Here is a 24,193-nt window from a genome sequence, read left to right as displayed (position 1 = left end):
AGTAACATATACTCTCGAAGAGCATTCTGAACAGAATATCAAATAGATATCTTAAACTACGTAAATCAAGAACGTAGCATCACAGGGCGTGGACAATATTGAGATATAAAGTATCGTCAGGAAGATGGTTAAGCGTTGCTTTAAGACATCCTAATCTCTTAATCAACAGATACACAACAAATAAAACAAACGATCACTTACTTAAACAAAAGCCAACACGATCACAGAGATGATCCCCAGCTATATCACTGCCAATATCACCTTACGGCACCTTTATCAAATATAGAAAAACATGTGTGAGCACTCAAGCATACCTTTCCTTAGCATTTATCGTGCATCTTACTGTACAAGGCCATGTTGCAATATAATCAACTAAAGATAAATACATTGACCGCAGCCAAATTACTGTAATCAACTACTTGACACTTATTGATGCTGTATCAACCTGATCTTGGGAAAGGGCAAACACCCTCTTCCCGCACTACCTCTGCAAGACAGACTTTTCTGTCCAAAACTGGACTGAGGTCATTAATGGGTTAGATAACTGTACAACCGCAGCCCACAGTCCCCATTGCACCGCAGCGCTTTCAAACCTCAGCCCCCAAATAACGACTGTGTCACCGCAGCTTAACAGTCTAGGTAGCGTCCCTAATTATCTCATGAGTTACTTTCAATATCAACATAAATCATCAACAGCATCTTCATTTAAAACAATCAGTAAAATAATTACTAAGCATGCTTGAAGTACTCAGTGAATAACTCACCCTGATTTGCAGGTAACACAGGTAACAATCACTAATATTATAACGTCCTTAAAATATGCACAATTATTGGAGAACACAGAGTAGCACAAGTGCACTTTAATACGTTTCACGCATATGTAACATTAACAGGTCCTGTTTGTTTCTTCATCTCGAAGAGGGTCGATCCCCCTTGACCGATCATAAAGTATAAACACATGGGCAAATTAGGTAAAATCTATCCCAACTAAGTCCGTAAAATTAACGTAGAAATATACATACCGACCACTATATATACATATGTTCGTTTAGTTTTCGAACGACTATTTATTTACACACATATAGAAATAATAAAACCCTTACATATTGTTTACTACAAGCCACTTAATAGCGTATGCAGTTACATTTTATATGCATATTTAGAAGTGTGGTATAAAATGTCCTAACGATGGTTAGGTACTCGAAAAAAAAAAAAAACGTGACACCGCGTCGTATATCAACTTTCAATAAAGACAATGAATGCAGAATTTAAATCCTTCGGTGTAATTGCAAATTAAATTTCATTTGAATAATTCAGGCAGCTCTCGACTCGATAAATCTGTCGGGTCTTTCTTGCAATCTCGGTACGTTTAAGTGGCTTAAATAAAGAAGGAATCTGTCGATGGCAATCATCCAACAGTTACAAAATATTGTTTCATAACCAGGATAAACGCGGATTAAATGAAAGTCTCATGCATCAAGCACACACCGTTAATAAAAATATTCCGAACAGAACTGACTATCTAGAGAATCTTAACTTCAACACCGAACAAACAAACTCGGTAACAAAAATTATAAATAATATCAGTGTAGATAAATAATGTGTTGGCTGTCATGTCAAGCATTAATGAACTAAAAGAAAATGTTCATATACTTACATATATGCAATGTAATATGATTTGCATAGAACAAATGAAGCGGGTTTCTGCACACTAATTAGCTGAATTGAATGCAGCACACTGATCCTAAAGTCACGGATTTATTTTACAATTAGTACTGGTTAGTGTAGCGAGGAGCGGTGCGGACTTCTAAAGTTGTGCACAGAACTGCCTGTTGCGGTTCTGTTGAAGTGAAACTTCTATATAGACGGGGGGTATTACGATTTTTTCTGTCACGAAAAAGCGTTACGGCCTCGTGGAGGGGGTAGACGGTATATCGCGTGGTGAGTGAGTCCGCTAGAGTCCCGGCGGCGTTTGCTGTGCCCAGCTGTTGTATTCTTACCTCTGCTCTTCACGTGGCTGGGAATCGTTGCCTCTATTTGTTGTACGGGCAGATCGTTAATGCCTGCTCGTAGAATTTCTAGTAAAAATTTTGTTGCGATTCGTTTTTCCACTTGTCCGTTGCCATTCGTTTTTCTACTTGCCCGTTGATTATAGGTGTCTGTCCTGCTGTGTCCCAGCACACATTTCGTTTTCAATAACATGTTTAAATAATATAGCAACGTGTCTGGCCCAATCATCCATCGAATTCATTTTTTAGGTAAATATGTGGGTGTTGCAGTTTGGTGTTATGATTATCGATGCATGTTTTATACCTATCTAATAAAAGGTGCAGACATGAAAATAATAGTTACAAACGGCCGTTACCATTCGATATCGTTAAATTGAACGCATTCAACGCATTAATAATAGACCGGGTGCGCTGTGTTATCTGAAATCGGTTGACACACTGGTGTTGTGGATATGGGTACATGTATTTGTATACTCGTCTCCTATATAGCTGGGTATACAGACACGTTTCCAAACAGGGAAGTCATTTATTTAATGTTACCGACGCCGCGCCGCTGTGACCTGCCAAACGTAAACTATTGTATTAGGTATTATGAAATTAGTCGATGGCAAAACTGTAAATATTGGACGTACTGGCCAGTCGTCAGGTAAAAAGGAAAAAAGGTCGCATGCGAAAATAATCGCGTCGTTTTCACTTCACTATGAAAATTCGCGTTTTCCGCGTTCGACGTCATATGGCGCAGAATTTCGATAAAAACAAGTTTTCTGATATTCGAAAACGACTGCGAAACCATTAACGATAAAATTTTTGCCTAATTAGATGCCTGGATCCAATACCGAAAAACTAATGAAGCAGCTCCACAATAGGACGAATATTCAGGACTATCAAAAAGCCCTCAACAGCTTTCAAGCTTTAAACGTAGAAAAATGAATTAGAAATACAAATGCTAAGAATGAATCCTCCTGAGGGAAAGCTACGTAAAAAATGCGGAAATGGAGGCACCAGTGTTTTCAGGATCGTAATTCAACAAGGATTCATCCTAGAGAATAGGACCTTTTCTATAGGAAGGTTATTCCTAGGTGTATTATTGGTAATAACTCTTTTTAGAGTACCTACTTGTGCAGAGGTTTAGAAGATATTTTCATAAAATTTTTTTTTGATGTCTTACGTACAATAGGGTGACATCCCAGACAGGGTGAAAAGTTCGGATTTCTATTTTGAAGTGAAACCAAAACGATTAAAGCATTTTTCAGATTTCTTGTTAAAATTTTCCAATTCGGCTCCCTAACGACTAGCCTAATAGAAAAGGCTAACTGAGAGAGGAATGGAGATCTAGAGAGCGACCATTTGAAAACATAAAACATGTTCCTAAGAAAGTTACTTTCACCACGTTCTCGATTGACCCTGATAACATCGTGTCGATTTATGCATGCTGAGCGCGTGTGTATTATAGATACAAATAATTCTCTTATACATTAAAGGAAGTTGCAATTTTCTTTAAATTATAATGATTCCATTTTTTAGTCTGAAGTTTAAGTCATCCCGAATTGACGATAGGTATTTTACCAAAAAACTGTAACAAGTTGCGACCCTCTTGTATTAGATACTGCTTAATTTAAATTAGGTAAAAAGATTCGATTTTCAATTAATTATTTTGAGTTTCGTTACATTCCATCAAAAAATGTATTTCGTGTGCCTGTTTTCTGTTGTAATACGTAGGTTTTGTACGTAGACGTTGATTAAAAATACAAAGTGCAACAGGTCCTGACTCTACTGAACCTTGACAGGAGAAAGTACTTATAATCATTAATATTTGATTAATATTTTATACGTGCCGATACTAATCGTGTGATTGCTCATTAATATAGCATCTATGTAATCATCTTCTAAAAGCTTTTAAAGATATTACGGTCGTGTGTCCTTTCAGGTTTTAATGTTGAATTTGAACATTATATGTGTCGGTATGTATTGACTGTCTTTTGTAAAAAAGATGTTCCTGTCTGCTTATCCACCTAACATACTGTTTCTATTCTTTTTCCCTGTTATTTTTAAAAAATATTCATCCAGTAGAGGCCTTAATCTTCTCTAGTCGCGAATTCAGGTAGTCCTGTTAAATAAGGTTAGGTCTAAATGTTTTTTCCGTAATTAAAACAAAAGGGCTTAATTAAAAGGATTGTTTATTGATAAATCAGCAGAAAGTGTTATGTACATGGAATAAGTCATTATCAGTTATTTATTGTTTGTATTCGTTTATGAATACCTATGGCAAATTTATTGAAATTTTCTCGATAAAGAGGTTTTTCATTTACCTAAAAAGCCATGAAATCTGTAAAAAACACATTGACGTCAAATACAAAAAGAGCTATTGACTTTCATCGGCTTTTAATCTGATAGGCTTACGATTAGCGAGTTATTTATTTTGTGTACTCGTTGTTTTTCCCCTAATTCCATATTCGACTGCCACCTTTATAACATCGCGGCCGCTTGTTGCATTGAGCGCCCATCCAAACACATACATAACATGGCACAAACATACACGAAAATGTACAATTGTACGTGTGTAGCAACAGAGGGGCCGCGTGTCAAAGCCTGAATCAGATCCAATTAATTCATCCACTCTAACTGGCGTGTAATGACCAAAAAATTTGTTTGTGATCGTCCGACTGCAAATGACTCGCTTGCCAAATTCATTAGTCGATTGATACTGTTTGAGTGTAGTCATGCACATGCTCACTCATTTCACTACAGAACGCGGAGAACATGAGGCTAAACCCGATTTTACAATTTAAGCTACAAAAACTGTTGCTTCATAAGGGGATTTACTGCCAAATCCTCGAAAGGTCCATATAAACGAGCAGTTTCAATGAACCTGACGGCACGAACATACGAGGGTGCGTTTTTAAGTTCGCAGAATGGGTAGGTAGGTCATTCGTAAGGGTACTTATTCGAGTCATTACGAATTAAAGAACTCATTATTAGTATAAATACGAAGTTTTATCGTAATTAGGTCTGTAGTATTTGAAATATCGTCAACCTAACAAGTCAATCGGGAACAAAAGAAAATCGAGTACCGCGCTGTTATAAAGTTCCTTACCAAGCAGGGAAAATCAGTTCAAATCTTACTGGAAGAGATGTCATCTGTTTACGGGAACCCTTGCCCAGGTAAAACCATGGTTTACAAGTGGCATACCCTTTTTAATCAAGACAGGAACTCCCTTGAAGACGATCCACGCCCAGGCCGGCCGAACGAGGTGACCACTCCGGAAATCATTCAATAAGTCGAAAAATTAATACTGGAAGAAGTCCGACTTAAACAGAAACATCTCGCAGAAGTGGTAGAAGTATTAGATATAGGCATTTTTAAAATTCTTTACGATCATCTTGTCATGACTAGTCAACGCAATGAGACTCGAATTGTTACTGGGGATGAAGCTCGGGTTCAGTCCAAACAGGACTTTATGCAGTGGCCCAAAAAAGGCATACCACCACCCAAGAAGTTTAAGGTGTCACAGCCGGCTGGGAAGAGCTTGGCGACAGTCTTTTAGGACTCAGAAGGGATCCTGTTGTTCGATTATAAAGATAAAGGTGTCTCCATAACCAAGGAATACTATGCTTCAATCCTAGAGCGACAAAGGAAGCAATCAAAGAAAAGAGAAGAGGAAAATTGAGCAAGGGTGTCTTCCTTCTGAAGGACAACGCGCCTGTTCACAGGAACCGCGTTGCGATGGCTGGCCTGCAGAAGGTGTGCTTAGAAATTTTGCCTCATCCACCCTACAGTCCTGACCTAGTTCTTAGCGATTATTACATATTCCCAAACTAGAAAAAAGTCTTCGTGGGAAGAAATTTTCAACCAAATCAAAAGCCCACAGTATAAACATTGTTCTGTACCATACCAAGTTCATGGAAGTACCATCAATAACATTATGGTAGAAAGTGGGTATCGTAGCAACACGTTTTGCTAAGATTTCTCTTATTAGGGAGCAGGACTTCAGTTTTATGTAGTGTGTTTTTTTTGCTAATGATTAATTGCAAAAGTAATGTGTGTGCTTTGGCAATTATATATCATTTTTAAAAACAAACTTGACAGATCGCATAGTTGCACGTGTGCTTTGTTATTAAACTTCTTCGGCAGCGTGGTGCTGCCTGCAGCCCTGGTCTTATGCAACACTAATTATAAGATTTATGCACGTGAGTGTCAAACGCCCGAGCTTTTGACAACCTGCAACTCAGTACGTGAACACTCGAGTACAAACTATTTTATTGCCTATGAACGGCAACACAAGTTTGCAAATTGCCGCTACACATCAGAACGTGGCACGTACGGAATACACACAAACGTTTGCTGACAAACACACACACACACGTTCGCACTATATAGCAACAAGACAACGAGGTATTGCCCGGTCATTCCCCGCGGGAGATTAGCGAACTTCGCTGGTTTTTGAACCCACACCCATCATCGTTCAAGGATGTACTTTTTTTCTGGCTCTCGTCATTATTATTCGGTCGTCTAATTGCGATTAGTCGCGGAACTGTGAGAGAGTGCTGTACCAATATGCGAAATTGGCAACAGCTTTTGTTTCGGAAAACAAAATTAATTTGTTCCAAACGGCAGACAATAAAACTTCAACGCTGATAAACCTCGTACAAGAAAATTGAAACTAATAGAAATTTGTCGCTGAATGATGATACTTTTACTCATTTTGTCGCTAGTCTCAGCCTATAGCTTCTAGCGAAAGTCGATCAGAGTGTTGCCGAAATGGCTAATACACAGCGTATCTCAAAGTAGAAACGAGAAATCCTGTAATTTATTTCTGAAAGGTGATAGTTTAACCTATTTTGTCACTACTCTCATTCTCCAGCTGTCCAGCGAAAAACGACCGGAGAACCGCCAAGCTGTCTCAATACATAGCGTATCCGCAAGTAGAAATGACTCGGAGAATTATTGTAAGAGCAAAAATTTGTCGCTGAAAGGTGGCATTTTAGTCCTTCTTGCTGTTAGCCTCATCCTCCGGATGTTCAGCGAAAAACAGTTGGAAGGCTGCCAAGCTGGCTTTATACACAGCGTACTTCTAAATAGCATTGACATAGAGAAGTATTGTAAGAGCTAGAATTTGTCGCTGAAAGGTGCCACTTTAACCTATTTTGTCGCTAGTCTCGTCCTCCAGCTGTCCAGCGAAAAACGACCGGAGAACCGCGAAGGTGTCTCAATACATAGCGTATTTCCAAGTAGAAATGACATAGAGAAATATTATAAAGAGCTAAAATTTTGTCGCTGAATGATGGTACTTTAGCCCATTTTGTCACTAGTCTTTTCCTCCAACTGTCCAGCGAAAAGTGACCGCAGAGCCATCAAGTTGGCTCTAAAATGGCGTATTTCTAAGTACAAATGACGTAGAAAAATACTGTAAGAGGCAGAATTTGTCGCTGAAAGGTGCCACATTAGCCTATTTTGTCGCTGGTCTCGTCCTCCAGCTGTCCAGCGAAAACCGTCAAGGTGTCTCAATACATAGCGTATCTTCAAGTAGAAATGACTTAGAGAAATACTATAAGGAGCTAAAATTTTGTCGCTTAAAGATGGCACCTTAACCCTTTTTGTCACTAGTCTCTTCCTTCAGCTGTCCAGCGAAAAATGACCGTAGAGCCACCAAGCTGACTCTTACATGATGTATTTCCAAGTAGAAATGTAGAGAAATACTGTAAGAGGTAAAATTTGTCGCTGAAAGGTGGTACTTTAACTCATTTTGTCGCTAGCCTGATCCTCCAGCTGTTCAGCAAAAAACAATCGGAAATCTACCAAGCTGGCTCTACACATAGCGTATCTCCAAGTAGAAATGGCGTAGAAATATACTATAAGAGGTAGAATTTGTCTCTGAAAGGTGCCACTTCAACCTATTTTGTCGTTAGCCTCATCCTCCAGCTGTTCAGCAAAAAACGATCGGAAATCTACCAAGCTGGCTCTCTACATAGAGTATCTCCAAATAAAAACGACGTAGAGAAATACTATAAAGGTTAGAGTTTGTCTTTGAAAGATGGTACTTTAACTCATTTGTCAGTAGTTTCTTCCTCCGGTTGTCCAGCGTAGAATTATCGGAGAGCTGCCAAGCTGGCTCTGTACATAGCGTATTTCCAAATAAAAATGACGTAAGAAATACTGTAAGAGATAGAATTTATCGCTGAAAGGTGACACTTTAACCCATTTTGTCGCTAACCTCATCCTCTAGCTGTTCAGCGAAAAATTACCGGAGAGCATCAAGCTGGCTTTATACATAGTGTATTTCCAAGTAGAAATGACGTACAGAAATACTGTAAGAGATAGAATTTGTCGCTGAATGATGGTACTTTTACCCATTTTGTCGCTGCAGTAAGGTCTAAAATTTGTCCTAAAAAAGGTGGCACCCATCCTGCAGCTGTCCAACTGCCAAGGTGCTACCACACATAGTGTATCTCGAAATATGAAGGCCGAAAAACCATCCTTCAGCGTCAGTTTTGCTACTTTGTAATCTTTCTTCGCTGGCCAGCTAGGTAAAAATACCAACTTTCAGCAACATATTAATGACAAATTGTTAGCCCTTACAGTATTTTTGTGTGCCATTTCTATTTCGAGATACGCTATGTGCGGTGCCAGCTTGATATCAGGCTCATTTTGTCTATTTGGAGCAATAAATATACGTATAGAACTAAGAAAAATAACTTGATATAAATGGGGCGGTTTGGTTATTATGAATATGTACTTTATTGTATGTTTTGCCGAATTTAAACGGATCGATTTAATTGGTTCGAAGTATCACATTTCAATTGGTGTTTACGGCAGTTGCACTCGGACGTTTTTAGAGTGCCTACGTGCGATTTTGCCACGTTCGTTCCTAATAAAAAGACGATGACGAAGAAAGAGCCACACTCGCCACACTACGGCCGCACGCTTACATTATTCGTCTGATTGAGTCGCGCGGAAGCGCCTATCTTCGGGCCCCCCGCTCTCTCACACTGCGTTGTTCTCCTGCCGCACCGCCCCGACCACTCTGCTGTAGTCCCAACTAGAAATGGCCGCCCGATGTTCGTTTATTCGGAAAGAGACCTCATGCAATACAAGTTTGAATTGCTTTCGCCATAACACCTACTGTGTCATGCTTTTGTAAAACTTTAGGGTCACTGAATTTATCGATTCACGTATTAACTGCTTAGTTGTACGAATAGAAGCTGCTTTTACTGGTTTCTTTTAACTTAGATGAAGAACTAAGAATTAATAAGCAGGGAGGTACAAATCTAGATTAGATTGTAGCTGTTGGAATGAAACTATCTAACTAAACAATCGCAGCTTTCGGGAATTACACAACAAGATTGTCGTTCAGATATCTATATATACCTACCCGCTTGGACGGATTAAAAAAAACTTTCGGGTGCTTCATTCCCACCAGCCAGTAATGCTGGTGGGCGAGCAGTCCCTCTGGACTACGGCAGAAGGTAGGGCGGAAGACCCTCTTCAGGAATCGTGAGAATGGGTGGGTGGTAGTTCGAGTGAGAAAAATGAGACGGACGAAATGAAGACGGAAGAGAATGAAAGATTATCTGTGGAATTTTACTGCTCCAGCATTTGCCTAAGTGATCCAAGGAAACCACAGAAAAACTTGGACCAAGGCAGATGGAACCGGAATCGAACCAGCGTCCTCCCGAATGCTACGCAATGGTCTAAACCTCCAGGCTATGCCGCTCCGTTACGTGGATGGATTAGACGATGAGATCTGACGATCTGAATGTATAGAGGCATAAAGACGCGAAGAAAGGCCGATAGTTCCTACCAAATATGTATTTACACTACAGTTTTTATTGTGTATCCAAATGCTGCATCCGAACCCATTAGATAGGTAATTCGTAATGTGTTTCCGTTTGTGTATCAGGTTACTTATTCTAATCTTTTCATGGATATTAAAAGGAGAAAAAATGAAAATTCACTAGTACTTATACCTAACAGAGTTGATTAAGATTGAGCTTGAGCCTGACTATACGGTCTGGAAATTAGTCAGTTTCAATAGGGCATGTCGTAAAAGAGTTGAGATAGATGATGGGATGTTTATGCCAAGGACAAATCAATCTAAATAGGATGTCATTAAAGGGTTAAAATGGGTATTCAGATTTACTGTTAGATCGGGCTAAACAGTGGGTCTTTGTCCGTATCAGGACTACATAGGACCTTATCAGGGCTACATATCAGTGTTATAACTAGAGATGTGCAAAATGCGTTTTTAAAAAGTATTTAAATACAAAATGCAAATGGTTTGCTCTCAAGTAATATTGTGTTATTAGGCCGTTTTGTAGCTAATAATACTTTAAATTGCAATCGTTTTACTGTTGTTCGACTTGATGCGTCTGGTTTTGGTTGTCTTTCAATAACAATATCAGGAAGTACACTTGTTGGTTCGTTGAAAATGTAAAAGATTTCGTTGAAACGACATAATTGGGCAAAGGGATTATTATTATTATATATATACTATATAATACTATACTATACACAATAATATCTCAACTTATTTGCGATAATAAGTCATGATATCTTAAATTCTATGCTTCATATTCTAAAGTATTTAAAGGCAGTTGATTCCAAGTACTTATATTGTATTAAACGCGATAATCACTAAGTACATAGTATAAAACAAAGTCGCTTTCCCGCTGTCTGTCCCTATGTATGCTTAAATCTTTAAAACTACGCAACGGATTTTGATGAGGTTTTTTTTAAAAGATAGAGTGATTCAAGAGGAAGGTTTATATGTATAATACATGCATAATATAGTAGGAAAACACTGATAATTTTACAGGTTTTTAATGTGATGTCGTAAATAAGCATATTTTTTGCGCTTACATTGCAAATGCTGGCTGAACCCTACGAGATAGATCAAAATAATGTTCTACAATATTGTACATCTTAAAAGAGTATACAAAAAAGTCCGGGATGGTATATGTCTATCTCTTAAGGATAACCCACAATAACCTTTTTTATCCTTTATTTTTTATGAGAAATAATGACTTATTTACGAAGCAATTGTAGGCAATACAGCATTAATTCTTATCCAATTAAGTACCTTAAATACATTGTGCATTTAATATAGATCAATATCGCCCTTTACAGCATGTAATTTAAATGAATATTTTCGAAGATATTACAGATTTAAAATGCAGGGACATAGCGGTTGCGGCGGTACCAGCCGGGAGGCCGGTTTGTATTGTCTAATGACAAAAAAACTGTGAATGTTGTATATAAAGACATTCTGTAGTATATTTAGTATGTTCAGGGGGTATCTTTTGAAGATTTTCCCTTTTCGATAATAATCTAAACAAAACAAAAATATATTTAGTATCAGCATTGCACCCGTGCGAAGCTGGGGCGGGTCACTAGTAGTTTATAAAGCAGGTAAAAGGAATCCATATCCGTTGTCCGAAAAGGTATGTCCTTTACCCGGAAATGTATATATTTTACGTCAAAAAGCATCCGTTATTGGCTTGTACATACGTATATGCGGTATATATATATTGCTGGCATCCGGATAATTACATCTATTGCCAGCACGTTTGTATTAGTTTTTATTCGTTGAACCAAAATAAACAGCTTCCAAGTAGGTAGTTTAAAATAAAATAATGTGAAGAGCCTGTTTATGCTAAACTGCAGAATTACCACATTAACAATATAAAGAAACAGCATATTTATTCTCAACAGCTGTCGATTAAAGACAACATTCCCCTATTCATTACCCTTTAAATTGGTATTGTTGAGTAAATAACAGCAAAAGGAACATTAAAATTTATGAAGCATGTCTATAGCTTTTCGAGACGTCAATAACCAAACGGTTTCTTCAAAAACGAAATGCATCATTTGTAGTCTGTGCTCATTGCTACTTTATCACAATGGAAAAAAAAATACTCGAAAAGACTGCGTTTCAGGCGCCTAACTAATACAACAATAAAACGGCTGGAAGCAGACATTGTTTAGTTACCCATTATTTTCGGCTTAAGTCTATTTTCAACTAAATAGAATTATAAAATGGATCGTCTATATATTTCCCGCATATGTTTCCACTTAAGCGCAAAATAAAGGGTCTATTTTTGTTTCCCTTGTGATCGACATTGTTCGACTTTTTGTCATTCCTTTACCATATTGTTACATACTTACAATACAATTGTATGGAAAAGATACCTGGAGACGGCCAGGATTCAGCAGTGGTCAATAAGGACTCTGTCTGGATTCCCGTCGTCAAGACAGAAGTTTATCGGTCGTTCTCCTCGGGAAACAAAGTAATGGTACCTTTTAGAAAATTATAATGACTTTATTTTTTCATCATTATCAAAATAAGGTCGTCACTCTTTCCTATCCTGAGCTAATCTTCACGTTTTCCTAAAACTAGAACACCCCACATCCGTAACTGTTTAAGTGAGAACAGTAATCTAATCTAGGTCTACCTCTACCCCTCCTAACTCCCGTTTCTGCTTCTAATATGTCTGACTAGACCTTTATGCCTGAGAAGGTGTTCTACCAACCTATCTCGCCTATTTTTTATTGACTTTCATAGAGTCCTCTGTTCTCCTATTCTTTCTAATACGTCTTCATTTCTAACCTTTTCTATCGACGGTATCCACATCATGATTTTGTTTACAAAAAATCTCAAGCAATATTTTTCAAATGGTTAATTTATTTTAACCATTTTCGGTGTTAACTTGTAACAGTTGGTTACTAGAAGGAAGAAAGTATGATTTTACAACATGTCCGATATAATTATGCATATTTTAATGGCAGTTCTTCTGATACAAACACTTAAATAGCTCTAAATTATACTGTTGGAAACAAATTAGTTTATTTTAAGATATTTTGACATGGATATGCTATCATAGTCCTAATTAATTTACATTTAAGGAATGAAGCACTAAAATTTAGTTGTTTATTAAATTAGCACTATCTAAATTCTCATGTGAATCGTTTTGCAGTTTTGCATTTAAGTCTAATTAAATTAGTGCAACTTTTTTTTACTGTATTTAAATTTATACCTACTTTAAGATTTATTCAGGTAAATCTTGCACAAAAATAAAACCAACAGTTTAAAACCCTTTTAAAGGTAAAAGATAACGAGCATTAATGTTTTAAGATCGTAATTCAAGGATTGTACCTACAATACAATAAAAACCAAGACTACAATTAAATTGTGCAGGTACTTACAAGGTTTGCACTGTTTACTTTAAATAATGTTTTAACGGACAATAAATAATAATCAATGTCGAACACTGTCAAGATAACACTTCAGAAATTATCAATTTAATTAATATTATCTCATTGTTATAGTTTTTAGCGTTTCGTAGACGCAAAAAAAATCTCAACAAACAACTACAAGTGTATTCCATCAATTATTATTAATCTTTAACGCCTTAAGAGATTCTTTTCCTTTGCAAAAACGACAGCTCTCAATCGTATAGAATTGTACAAACAATTGAACATTTAAAGACAATGGTGCAGATAGGTAATAAAACCATCGGTTACATCATGTCGTGTATACCTTCCCATAAATATAATAAACGAAAAACGACCGTTAAATCGAATTGTGGCGGTAATAAAATATTCAATTGTGTCAGATAGCGTTTGAATTGTCCATCAGTGGTCGCAGACACCTGTTAGGAATCCGATTAAATCAAAACGGGGGTTTTGTATGCAAATTGGGAACTGAGAAGCTGCAAACGGCTGGTACGCTTTGAGCTGCAGCTGCTTGCTACCACTGACGGCCTCAGTTGTTGATGGTAATATGTAGACTTTTTTTAAGATTTAAAAGTCCTACATTTGAATTTATACTTTACTTTATTACTCATTTATTTCTCTGTCTGATAGCAGACTTAAAGACTTGAAATAGGATTTATCCACATGGTGGTCGAATCAGTCTTTTTTGGGGATGTTACAAAAGGACTCGGGTGGGATATCGACATCAGGACAAAATTAGTTTAAATAGGGCATACCGTAAAAGGATATTGCTACTCAGTCCCTGATGTAGACCGTACCTAATATACCGCAATAGGAGATCTACACTAGTAAATCTGGATCCGGCCTGGATGCTGATGGGGCCTGTGTCCTTATCAAATTGCATTTTGTTCATGATTTATCGAACGTAGGTAACTTTAATGTACGGATTCATCATAAGGCCATCAGTCCCAAGACTGGTTGGACACGCACCTCCACTCCATCTTCGCATTTCCTCAAAGCTAGAACATCCCACATCCTTAACTATTTGCGAACAGTAATCTAATCTAGGTCTACCTCTGCTCCTCTTAACTCCTGTTTTTGCCTCTAATATGTCTCTAACTAAACCTTCATGCCTGAGAAGGTGTCCTACCATCCTATCTCGCCTACTTTTTATTGACTCCTCTGTTCTCCTGTTCCTTCTAATGCCTCTTCATTTCTATAACACCGCTTCTGACCTTTTCTTTTCCGCCGCGCCCATCGTCCATGTTTCGCACCCGTGCAGTGCTGCGTTCCAAACATACACCTTTGAAACCCTTTTTCGAATTTCTAAATTACTCGTTTCGCGAGCATAGAAGTGGCTTCTTTTTATTGAAGGCTACTCGACCCTGCGCTATCCTCTGCTTTATATCCATACTACTCCTTGCGTCTTGACTTCCTAGATACCTAAAATTAGCCACTTCTTTTAATCTTTCGTCTCCTATCTTTAAATTCGCTCTTTCCTTGCTTTTGCTTCGCTTGCATACCAGTACTTTTGTTTTACTTTTATTCATTTTCATACAGTACCTACAGTTTTGTCAATGCCGCTTCCATTTTATTTAAATTTATCTCTAACTCCTCCTTGCTAGATGCTAATACTGCTATATCATTTGCAAATCTAAGCATACTAATCTTTTGCCCCCTATATCTATCCCTACAGTTGTATGGATTAGAACAAATTATTTCAAAGTTAAGATACGAGGGTGGATTGATAAGTTTCCGGCCTGACCAAGAAAAACAAGGTTTTTAAAAATTTTTTTTTTTTATTTCTCAACATAATCTCCTCCAAGGCTGATACATTTCTCATAGCGGTGTTCCAGTCTATTAATGCCATCTCTATAGACTGATTCGTCAAGCTCCTCAAAATAACCATTTACAGCTTCGATTACTTCTTCATTGTCCGCAAATCTCTTACCGCCAAGCCATTTTTTGAGATTAGGGAACAGAAAATAGTCACTCGGGGCTAGGTCTGGAGAGTAAGGAGGGTGCGGCATCAATTCAAACTTTAGATCGTTGATTTTAGCCGTCGCAACGATTGACGTGTGCGCTGGTGCGTTATCGTGATGAAACAAGATTTTTTTCTTCGCCAGATGAGGTCGTTTAATTTTCACCTCGTGGCTCAAACGTTGCAATAAGTCTGCGTAGTATTGACCAGTGATAGTATTACCCTTTGCAAGGTAATCAATGTATATAATACCTCTTGCATCCCAAAAAACAGTAGCCATAACCTTGTTCGCCGAAAAAATTGTTTTTGCCTTCTTTGGAGTTGGTTCCCCTGGTCCAATCCACTGTTTAGACTGTTCTTTGGTTTCAGGAGTGTAGTGGTGGACCCACGTTTCGTCAACGGTTACGAATCGACGCAAAAATTCGCTTGGATTACGCTTATACAATGACAAATTTGCGGTAGAAATGTTTTTTCGAATCAATTTTTGGTCGACTGTTAGCAAACGCGGCACCCATCTTGCACAGAGCTTTTCCATATGCAAATGTTGGTGCAAAATATGTTGCACACGTTCATATGACATCTTACAGGTCTCAGCTATCTCACGCACTTTCAATCTGCGGTCTCCCAGCACTATTTGATGAATTTTTTCGATCATATCTGGAGTTGTGACCTCAACGGGGCGTCCTGAGCGAGGCCCATCAGAGGTGCTCACACGACCCTTTTTAAACTCGGAAACCCACTGCTTAACGGTTGAATATGACGGGGAGGATGTCCCCAGTGTTGAGTCCATCTCTTTTTTAATTTCCTTCGGCGTTAACCCCTTCAAATAAAAGTATTTGATGACAGCACGATTTTCCTGCTTTTCCATTTTTACGAAAACCACAGAGGCGTCTTGTTCAGCGTGCTGTCAAACCTACACTAGCAAGGAGATCGGGCTGAAACTATAGCTACAAGCTATCCAAGGATGGTACTATAGAATGTCACCTCAAGGTAGGCCTAGTGGCGTCATCTCTTGGTTAGGCCGGAAACTTATCAATCCACCCTCGTACATACACACTGCACTGGCGATTTCGATCAGTTGCTGTCTAAGAATTTATTGATGGTTTCTTATTATGATGTCATTGATATTAATCTATCTACAATAGTTTCTAATAATTACAGGCGGCGCGGCATAGTAAACGCTATTTGTAGATATTTGGCACTAATAATTGTGAGTTAGTTAATACTTGACAAGGTTCTTTTTCAATTAGGAATATCAACTTGTCAAAGTACCTAAACCCACGGCGTAGCTGCTAATCGACATGATAGGCATGTCGAAATAGTCAACTAAAGAATTCGAAATCACGATTCATGTCTGACGATTTCGACTGATCACTGATGACCCAAAAAAATAATGTTTTATCTAGTTATCATGTAGGTACGTGTTTGAACACACTCCTAACGGTCCTAATGAATTATCCTAACTAGTATTATAAATGCAAATGTGAGTTTGTTTGTTTGTCGGCTTTTCACGCCTTAACTACTCAATCGATCATTATGAAATTTTGTAGAGACGTTGTCAGGGATACAGAAAAGGACATAGAGTATCTTTTATCCAGAGTAAAGGTGCTGTTCCCGAGGGATAAAAAAATTAGTTTTATATAGTCGTCGATGATCTTTGACAGGTATTTAGAACATCTACGCGAGCAGAGCCGCTGGTAAAATCTAGTAAGAGACATTGTCAGGGATACAAAAAAGGACATAGAGTACCTGTTATACAGAATAAAGGTACTGTTCCCGAGGGATAAAAAAATTAGTTGTATGTAGTCGTCGATGATCTTTGACGGGTATTTAGAACATCTACGCGAGCAAAGCTGTGGCTAAAATCTAGTAAGAGACATTGTCACAGGTACAGAAAAGGACATAGAGTACCTTTTATCCTGAAAAAAAATACTGTTCCCGAGGGATAAAAAATTAGTTTTATGTAGTCGTCGTTGATATTTGACGGGTATCTACGCGAGCAAAGTTGTGGCTAAAATCTTATAAGATTTAAGTATAAATGAAAAAACTTAAGAAATGCAAAGTCAAATTTGTTTGTTCTGTTTAGTGGGTGACAGATCAATCAATCAAAGCGGTAATTATGTTCGTTCTGATGGCTCTTCGCGATCTCATTTCGGAGCAATCGGCACGGCATTGTTAAATTGTCGCCCGCGTCGCGTTTATCCTTTTCGCAGTTTGGTTTATGTGTAAAACGGTAACGACGACGCGAACAGTCGCTGACCTGAATGCCAAGTTGAGGTCAGCAGCAGTTCACAATCGACGACACAAACAAGCGTTCTGCTCCTTTTATCGTCGACAACGAGAGAAATATAACGGACCCGGGAATCGTGCCTGAAAAGCTGGCAGCGTAAGTAAAGATGCCGTTGTATTACAAAATTAACATCCGCTAATAAATTCGCTTTTATCCGGAAAAGATTGATCAAAATTGGGCCTCCAATGTCATCAGACTCGTCTGTTTTAGATGACAGGCAAAACCAGTAGGTGGTATAACTGTTATTTAAATAGACCTTACATATTTTTTTAATGAACACTTTAAATTTAATACATTCGTTGAAGAGATATTAGGACCTGTTAGGATTGCTACATCCCTGTCCTTTTTTTGTAAGTTTTAAGACTTATTCGTAGTGTCCCTTTTTTAATATCCTAAATCTTCTTAAATAAAAAAAAATAAGTTAAAAAGTACTAAAAAGTATGTTTTTATGTTCGTTGGTAAAATAATCAGCCTCTATAAGTTTACGTGTTTTAACTTCGTTAAAAACCCTTCTTCTTCATCGTGGTCAATAAAAAGATTTTTAACTTTTTATTACACTAAAATTTAAAAAAAAATTGAAGCAACATGTTTGTTCAATACCTCCAACAAGCGCCATAGGCTCTGTTTGCATGTAAGGTGCTTCCTTTAAGTAAAGTTTTTTATAACTTTAAGAGAACCCTATAAACTTTACTAAAAACCATATGAACTTTTACTGGTAATTTTTCCTCTCAGTATAAGTAGCACCAGCTAAGGGTATGTCTTGTCAATTACTCATATTATACCCCTAATCACCTGTTTGAAAAGTGATTTTGTCAAAAGCATTGTTTTGTTTACCAATTTCAAAACAATTTTTATTGAAATTACGTAATCTGTAGGATTTTTCCCAGTCTATTATTTTTTTTTGTTTTTGATATATCAGAAAGGAACACCTTACAAACGATTTTGAAACTAAATATTTTGGAAAGCGGGTTTTAAAATGATAAATATGTGTTCGCGATAAATTAAGGTCTTTATTAAAGAAATTTTACGCCTATTAGTTTAGATGCTAATTGTGAATCATTAATTAAACGGAAGACACATGAGATGCGAAGAAGACACGTTTACAGCACTAACTTAATGATGTAGAATTTATTGTGATTAAGCCGGTGTAGTTTATGAGTTAATGAAATGCTATGATAGAAACGAATGTTTTGGTTTTAAAACTTGTAATAACAGTCGTTTGTGCACTTACAAGTCATGGTTGTTAAAAGCCAATCATGTTGGGGCGGTTCTTGTCACTGTTTTACTCATAATTAGATATAATTTTCGAAATTGTTGTTGATTAAATAACTTATGGTGGTCTATTAGATAGCCACCTGGTCGTTTAATTTTTAAATCGCTCTTTCCGTAATACTTTCTTTGGAATAAAAGTTTCAAACTCTCGCAGACGTCTGAAGTCATCGAATTTCCGTTCCCTTTAATAGAACCACTGCGTATTACCTATTTCTCTATAATTGATAAGCGCAATATATACACATTTTGTAAAATGTTCTTGATCAAAAATGGTAGACATTGATCGTAATTTCGACATTATTTAAACCTCATCAGCACACCATGGGCAGGCTTCATATATTAATATTTTTCGTGGGAGACGGAAAATCTTCATACATCCAGCCATCCATACGACTGGGTAGTGTCAGATTCCCTAAGAAGGTGTCCTCCGAAATGACCAAACCGAAGAAGTTCTTAAAGAGCAAGTTGATATAATATCCAAGTAAAGTCAGGGTATTGCCATCTAGTGGGTATTAGCTGCTATTGGAGTATAACTAAGGCATTCCAACATGTTCAACTGAATTGATGAGATAACTTACAGCTACCGAAATATTGCTAATCCTTCAGTAGCAGGAAATGGTCCTGTCTGTATTTGAATATTAGATCAACTTGCTCATTAGGAGTTTCTTCGGTTTGCTCATTCATAGATCGAGGTTGCCCATGGTACTCTGATAAACTCTAATAAGATCAAAAACAGAATCTGTGTCTGGTTAATGATGATAGATTTTTGACAAAGAACGGTCTGATTTATGTGCAGTCTAAAGTTCGTAACAAAAGAATGTGTTCTTGTTTATTTATTTCATATTTTTGTTGGCTGTAAAATTTCCTTTTTATTCATATTTTTCCACAATGTTATGTAGATTTATAATACACAATTAATAAACGCCTGGCCTATTTTCTGTTTAATGGTAAATGAACTTTCTATTCATCACTGATGATAATAGAAAGTAATTTATATTGAAGTAGTAATCAAAAACAATTTCTCGGAATCTAAATGTCTATGGAAAATAAAAATTAAACTACTCGTTTCTAAGTTTAAATTTTGTTTCTATTTTCAGGCTATTATCAGCCTGCTGGGCCGCTGATAACCGCCCCTCCGCACGGGGGTCATCCTCAGCAGCAGGTACCGCCAACTCTAGCCCCCACAAAAGCAGCACCGCTGTCGTCAGAGCCGTCGACGTCGCCCACGCCCCCACCACCCTCATCCCAGCAACCGACGCTACGACCTCCACCCCCGTCTTCCGCAACCGAGTCATCGGACAGTGATGTAAGTCATCCTACACCCTTACACCCTAATCTATACTTTACATGCCGTTGAAGCGTACATTTCCCCCATTTTCTAGAACCCTTTATGCAGTGTGCATTATTATTTTTAAAATAAATTGCACGCGCTCCCCACACTTAAACACTCTTGTGCACTCGAGTTTCGAGGAATGACGTCACCTTTTTATTCGTAAGAAGGGCCAGTAAATTATCGTATTTTAGGCATTATTTATTGGACCAATGTGAGTAGGTGTTTCCCATTAACGTCTTAAATTATTTCCTCATATTGTTCTTTATGCTTTCGCAGATATTATTGATAAGGTTTTGATGTGTAGGACAGAATAATCCAAAAGAATATCAACATGCCCACCTGTGGCAAATTTCGCTTATTATTAAACTTATTACGATCCTTATCTTTAGTGTTTGTTTTCTGGTGTATTCGTTTTAATTTCGGTGTTGAGGTGTATGGATAATTAAAACAACAATAATTAATTAATTTTAATGGGTTAACAAGACAATAAGTCTAAAGTATTGCATGTCGAAATTGTTGACATTTCCAACGTTTTCATTGTTGTTTTCTTGACTAGCAATGCGAAACACTAGCCAGAGTGTATCTATTTATTCCAGGTAATTATCACATCACCGCCGGTAGTAAAGGAAACCATACCAACACAACCGCCGCCACCTGTTTCATTTAGGTACAGTCAGTATTCGTCACCCCACCATGGATATTCCTACAGCTACACTCCTCAATATTACCCTGGTCCGCCACCTGCTCCTTCATACCCACACCACGACCTTTGCTATTCCACACCTCCCTATCTACACAAAGCATATCCCACAGCTTATCGAAGGTACCTAGCGCCCCCGTCAGGGGCGCAGTTCTTCCAAACCCCATCGGATATCTATAACCCGCCTCAACCAACAGCGAATCCTCCAGGACAACAGGTATAAATGTTTTACTCAATCGTCATGATTTTAAAACTAATTATTTGTCCTCGCTTTCACTTGCAAGATGGTCGCCGCGAATCCGGCCGCCAACGGTTCATCATATCAGCAACCCCCAGGAGCGCATCCTCCTTCAGCTCTTATTGAAAGTTACGCCCCCCCGCCGACGTTACTAGATCCTTATGCGCCCCCATACTACTCAGGATACGGGCCGGCCCCTCCACCATCCTGTTACACGCATTCAACTCCCACGAGAACTATCCCATATTTAAGTGAGTACTTACAGATTTAAGTGTTTATATCCTATCTATCCACGGACGGCCTTGGGTATTTTGAATCTCTACTTTTATATCAGATAGCAATATGTATAGATGATATGCAAACCTATATATTTCACCTCTAATTGTAAGTAATCAGCTAATCGTAAATGCAGATAAGATAAGAATAAGTACATAAATAGTACTGTCATAATTATTGCATTTCTTCTAAAAAATTTTGCCAATTACCAATGTGTAGGTTCTTTGAGTTGCACAGTCGGCTATTTTTTTTGTATCCGTTCAGTAGTGATTGGTAACTTCATGATCTGTTTAAAATGTAAGATAAACAAAACTATTTGGTGTACTGCTATTAATTAGCAGTGATTGTAAATGACAATTATATTTTTCAGATGCTGCTTACTCAAGCTGCCCATGTCCTATGCAGTCGTGTCCAAAAAACGTACATGCTGGACCTCTTACTGGTGATAGTAAGAGGTCTGTACACATGTCCATCGCCAAAGATTCGCTTCCACTTCCACCGGTAGCCCTGGCGCTTCCACTGGAGCCAGTTAATGCTACCGATCCTCCTAGTCCAGCCCGAGGGTCTGCAGGAATGCCACCACCTCCATCACCTGCCGGCGCTACGTACCAACCACCTCCGCCAGCTCCGAAACAAGAATCCATTGGAACAACAGAGTATAAACCAGCAGAAAAATGTCGGAAAGCTCGCATTGGAAAAAGCATGGTCAGGAGCAATATTGCTGCTAATTTTCCGGAAAATACCATGTTGCTGATGTGTCAAGCACCCCAGCAAAATGCGAACATAGCCAATGTAAAAAGAGAAATAGAGAGCCCAGAACAAAAAAAGGAAGAAAAACTCGATGAAGTAGAATCTTCAGATTTAAAACATATAGCAAACAATGTCGAATCCGTTATTTTATCGGAAGAAACTCTGATAACTACTACAGAAACACAAAATAATTTTGAAATGAACGTTAGATCGACTGAGGTAGATGTTAAAGAAGAAGAAAAGAGCGACAAAGAAAGTGATGATAACGTGATCGAAGAAGAATCTAAAAGACAGGAAGTTAAGGATGAGGAGCTCTTACCGTGCGTTAAAACTGTAGCAGAAAATGTGAAGATGAAAAACATGAAAAGAAAACTGTCCATGTCAAAAGAAGTTGAGAAAGGGGAAGCTCCCATTGTCTTGCCGTCTAAAAAGCCCAAAATAGATAAAGTAAAAGCCAATGGTAGTTACAAAGATCTGATTAAGAAAAACGTACCGTGCGTAAAAATCAACAACGGTAAACGTAAATTAATTACGGATAGTACATCGCCTAAATTGGTCACCACAAAATCGTCCAAGAAGAAACGTAAACTGGCCCTCTCAAAGGATGATTCAGTTGTCAAACGCACAAAACTGTCTAAACCACTGACATCCAATAATCAACTCGTTAATCCCAAAACCTTAAGGAAAGAAGGCAAATACGTGATGACATGCTTCCTTTCCGAATTAAATGAGAACACGGAACCGGGATCCAAAGTCGCCAAAAAGAATTCCAAGTGTAGTGTAACAACCAAAAAGCTGGCACCAGTGGTGCTTGATAATTTATTTGCTAAAAACAGTGTAGATCGGACTATTGAATGTGTAGTGAGCAATTGCTGGGAAAATGGTTCACGGACAATCAAAAAGTCTGATGCGAACTCAAAATCCACTTCCAAATCAAAGTTCATCAAGGCCGAAACAGAACCAGTGACGATAAAAAGTACAAACGTTAAACCATCATCAGATCAGTGCAAACAAAAAGTGCAAAAAGTAAATTCGCGGAAAAAGGTAAAATGTAAGGAGGAACCCCCATTACCATTAGCCATCACGAAACCTCGTAAATCGGCTTTACTACCCAGATGGTCGAACGGGTGGACATGGGCTGGAGAACCTTTCCAAGCCAAAGTATTTCTTAATGTAAGTGTACAATCTATGTGTATTCGTTTTGTGTATTATTGTCCTTTTTAATAACAGAGTGACGAAGCGACGGTGGTAAGGACGTGCTATCCAGCAATGGTACATGTCGAGGGCGACCGAATAGAAGCTAGAGATTGCGTATTATTGAAAGCTGGCCAGAAGAAAAACGAACTACCGTTTGTGGCAAAAGTTGCAGCTTTATGGGAAAATCCAGAAGATGGTTGGTTTTTTGACTATCCCTTTTTTCCTTATCAATTAAATAAATGAGATCTTTTTCCTAGGAGAGATGATGATGTCACTATTGTGGTATTATCGACCGGAACACACGGAGCAAGGGCCTCAGCCTACTGACGAACACGATGAAGTCTTCGCGTCCAGGCATAAGGATACCAACAGTGTGGCTTGCATTGAAGATAAATGTTATGTACTTACCTTTAATGAATATTGCAGGTGAGTGTAATTTTTTAGTTTTATTACAGTTTATTATAAATATTTTTCCATTAGAAAGTTTTTTTTCTTGTTAAGCAATACAATTGATTTTTTGATAAATTTAGTAATAAAAGCAGTATCAAGCAAAATAAACCATAATAAACGTAATAATTTTAGACAAATTAGATAACGTCCTTTTCATTCCACAGGTATCGCAAAAACTTGAGAAGATTAGAAGAAAATCTGGAAGAAACGAAACCCTTTGTTCCAAATCCTGAAATATATCCACGGACTCATAGACAACCGTCAAATCCTCGAACTCCATCAGATTTAGTTTTCTTTTGCCGAAGGGTATACGATTTCAGGCAAAAAAGGATTGTTAAAAATCCCAGTTAATTAAACAAAAAGAAAAATGATGAAAATCAACTTCCAATTCTACGTTTAAAACAAGTGATCGGATAATATTTTTACACCTGCAGAGATTAATTTTTTAATGTTAATTCTTCTTTTAGTGAGCTAATGATTAAAAAAGT

General features: G+C 37.8%; 1 protein-coding gene across 1 annotated transcript in view; it reads left to right on the top strand.

Moving 5' to 3' along the window:
* LOC108740226 overlaps positions 1-24,187 on the top strand; it is a 109,578-nt gene extending 85,391 nt beyond the window's left edge. The window contains exons 3-9 of the mRNA XM_018474464.2: positions 19,859-20,067; positions 20,691-21,011; positions 21,079-21,283; positions 21,679-23,231; positions 23,289-23,451; positions 23,513-23,681; positions 23,870-24,187. Of these exons, the coding sequence (XP_018329966.1) occupies positions 19,859-20,067; positions 20,691-21,011; positions 21,079-21,283; positions 21,679-23,231; positions 23,289-23,451; positions 23,513-23,681; positions 23,870-24,056 (2,807 nt within the window). The 3' untranslated portion in view covers positions 24,057-24,187. The remainder of the gene's footprint in view (positions 1-19,858; positions 20,068-20,690; positions 21,012-21,078; positions 21,284-21,678; positions 23,232-23,288; positions 23,452-23,512; positions 23,682-23,869) is intronic.
* The last annotated feature ends 6 nt before the right edge of the window (positions 24,188-24,193 follow it).

The sequence above is a fragment of the Agrilus planipennis genome, unplaced genomic scaffold (assembly GCF_000699045.2).
Source record: "Agrilus planipennis isolate EAB-ADULT unplaced genomic scaffold, Apla_2.0 scaffold158, whole genome shotgun sequence".
Classification (NCBI taxonomy): domain Eukaryota; kingdom Metazoa; phylum Arthropoda; class Insecta; order Coleoptera; family Buprestidae; genus Agrilus; species Agrilus planipennis.
Note: the sequence above shows the minus strand (reverse complement) of the source record. Positions and strands in the feature narration are given on the sequence as shown.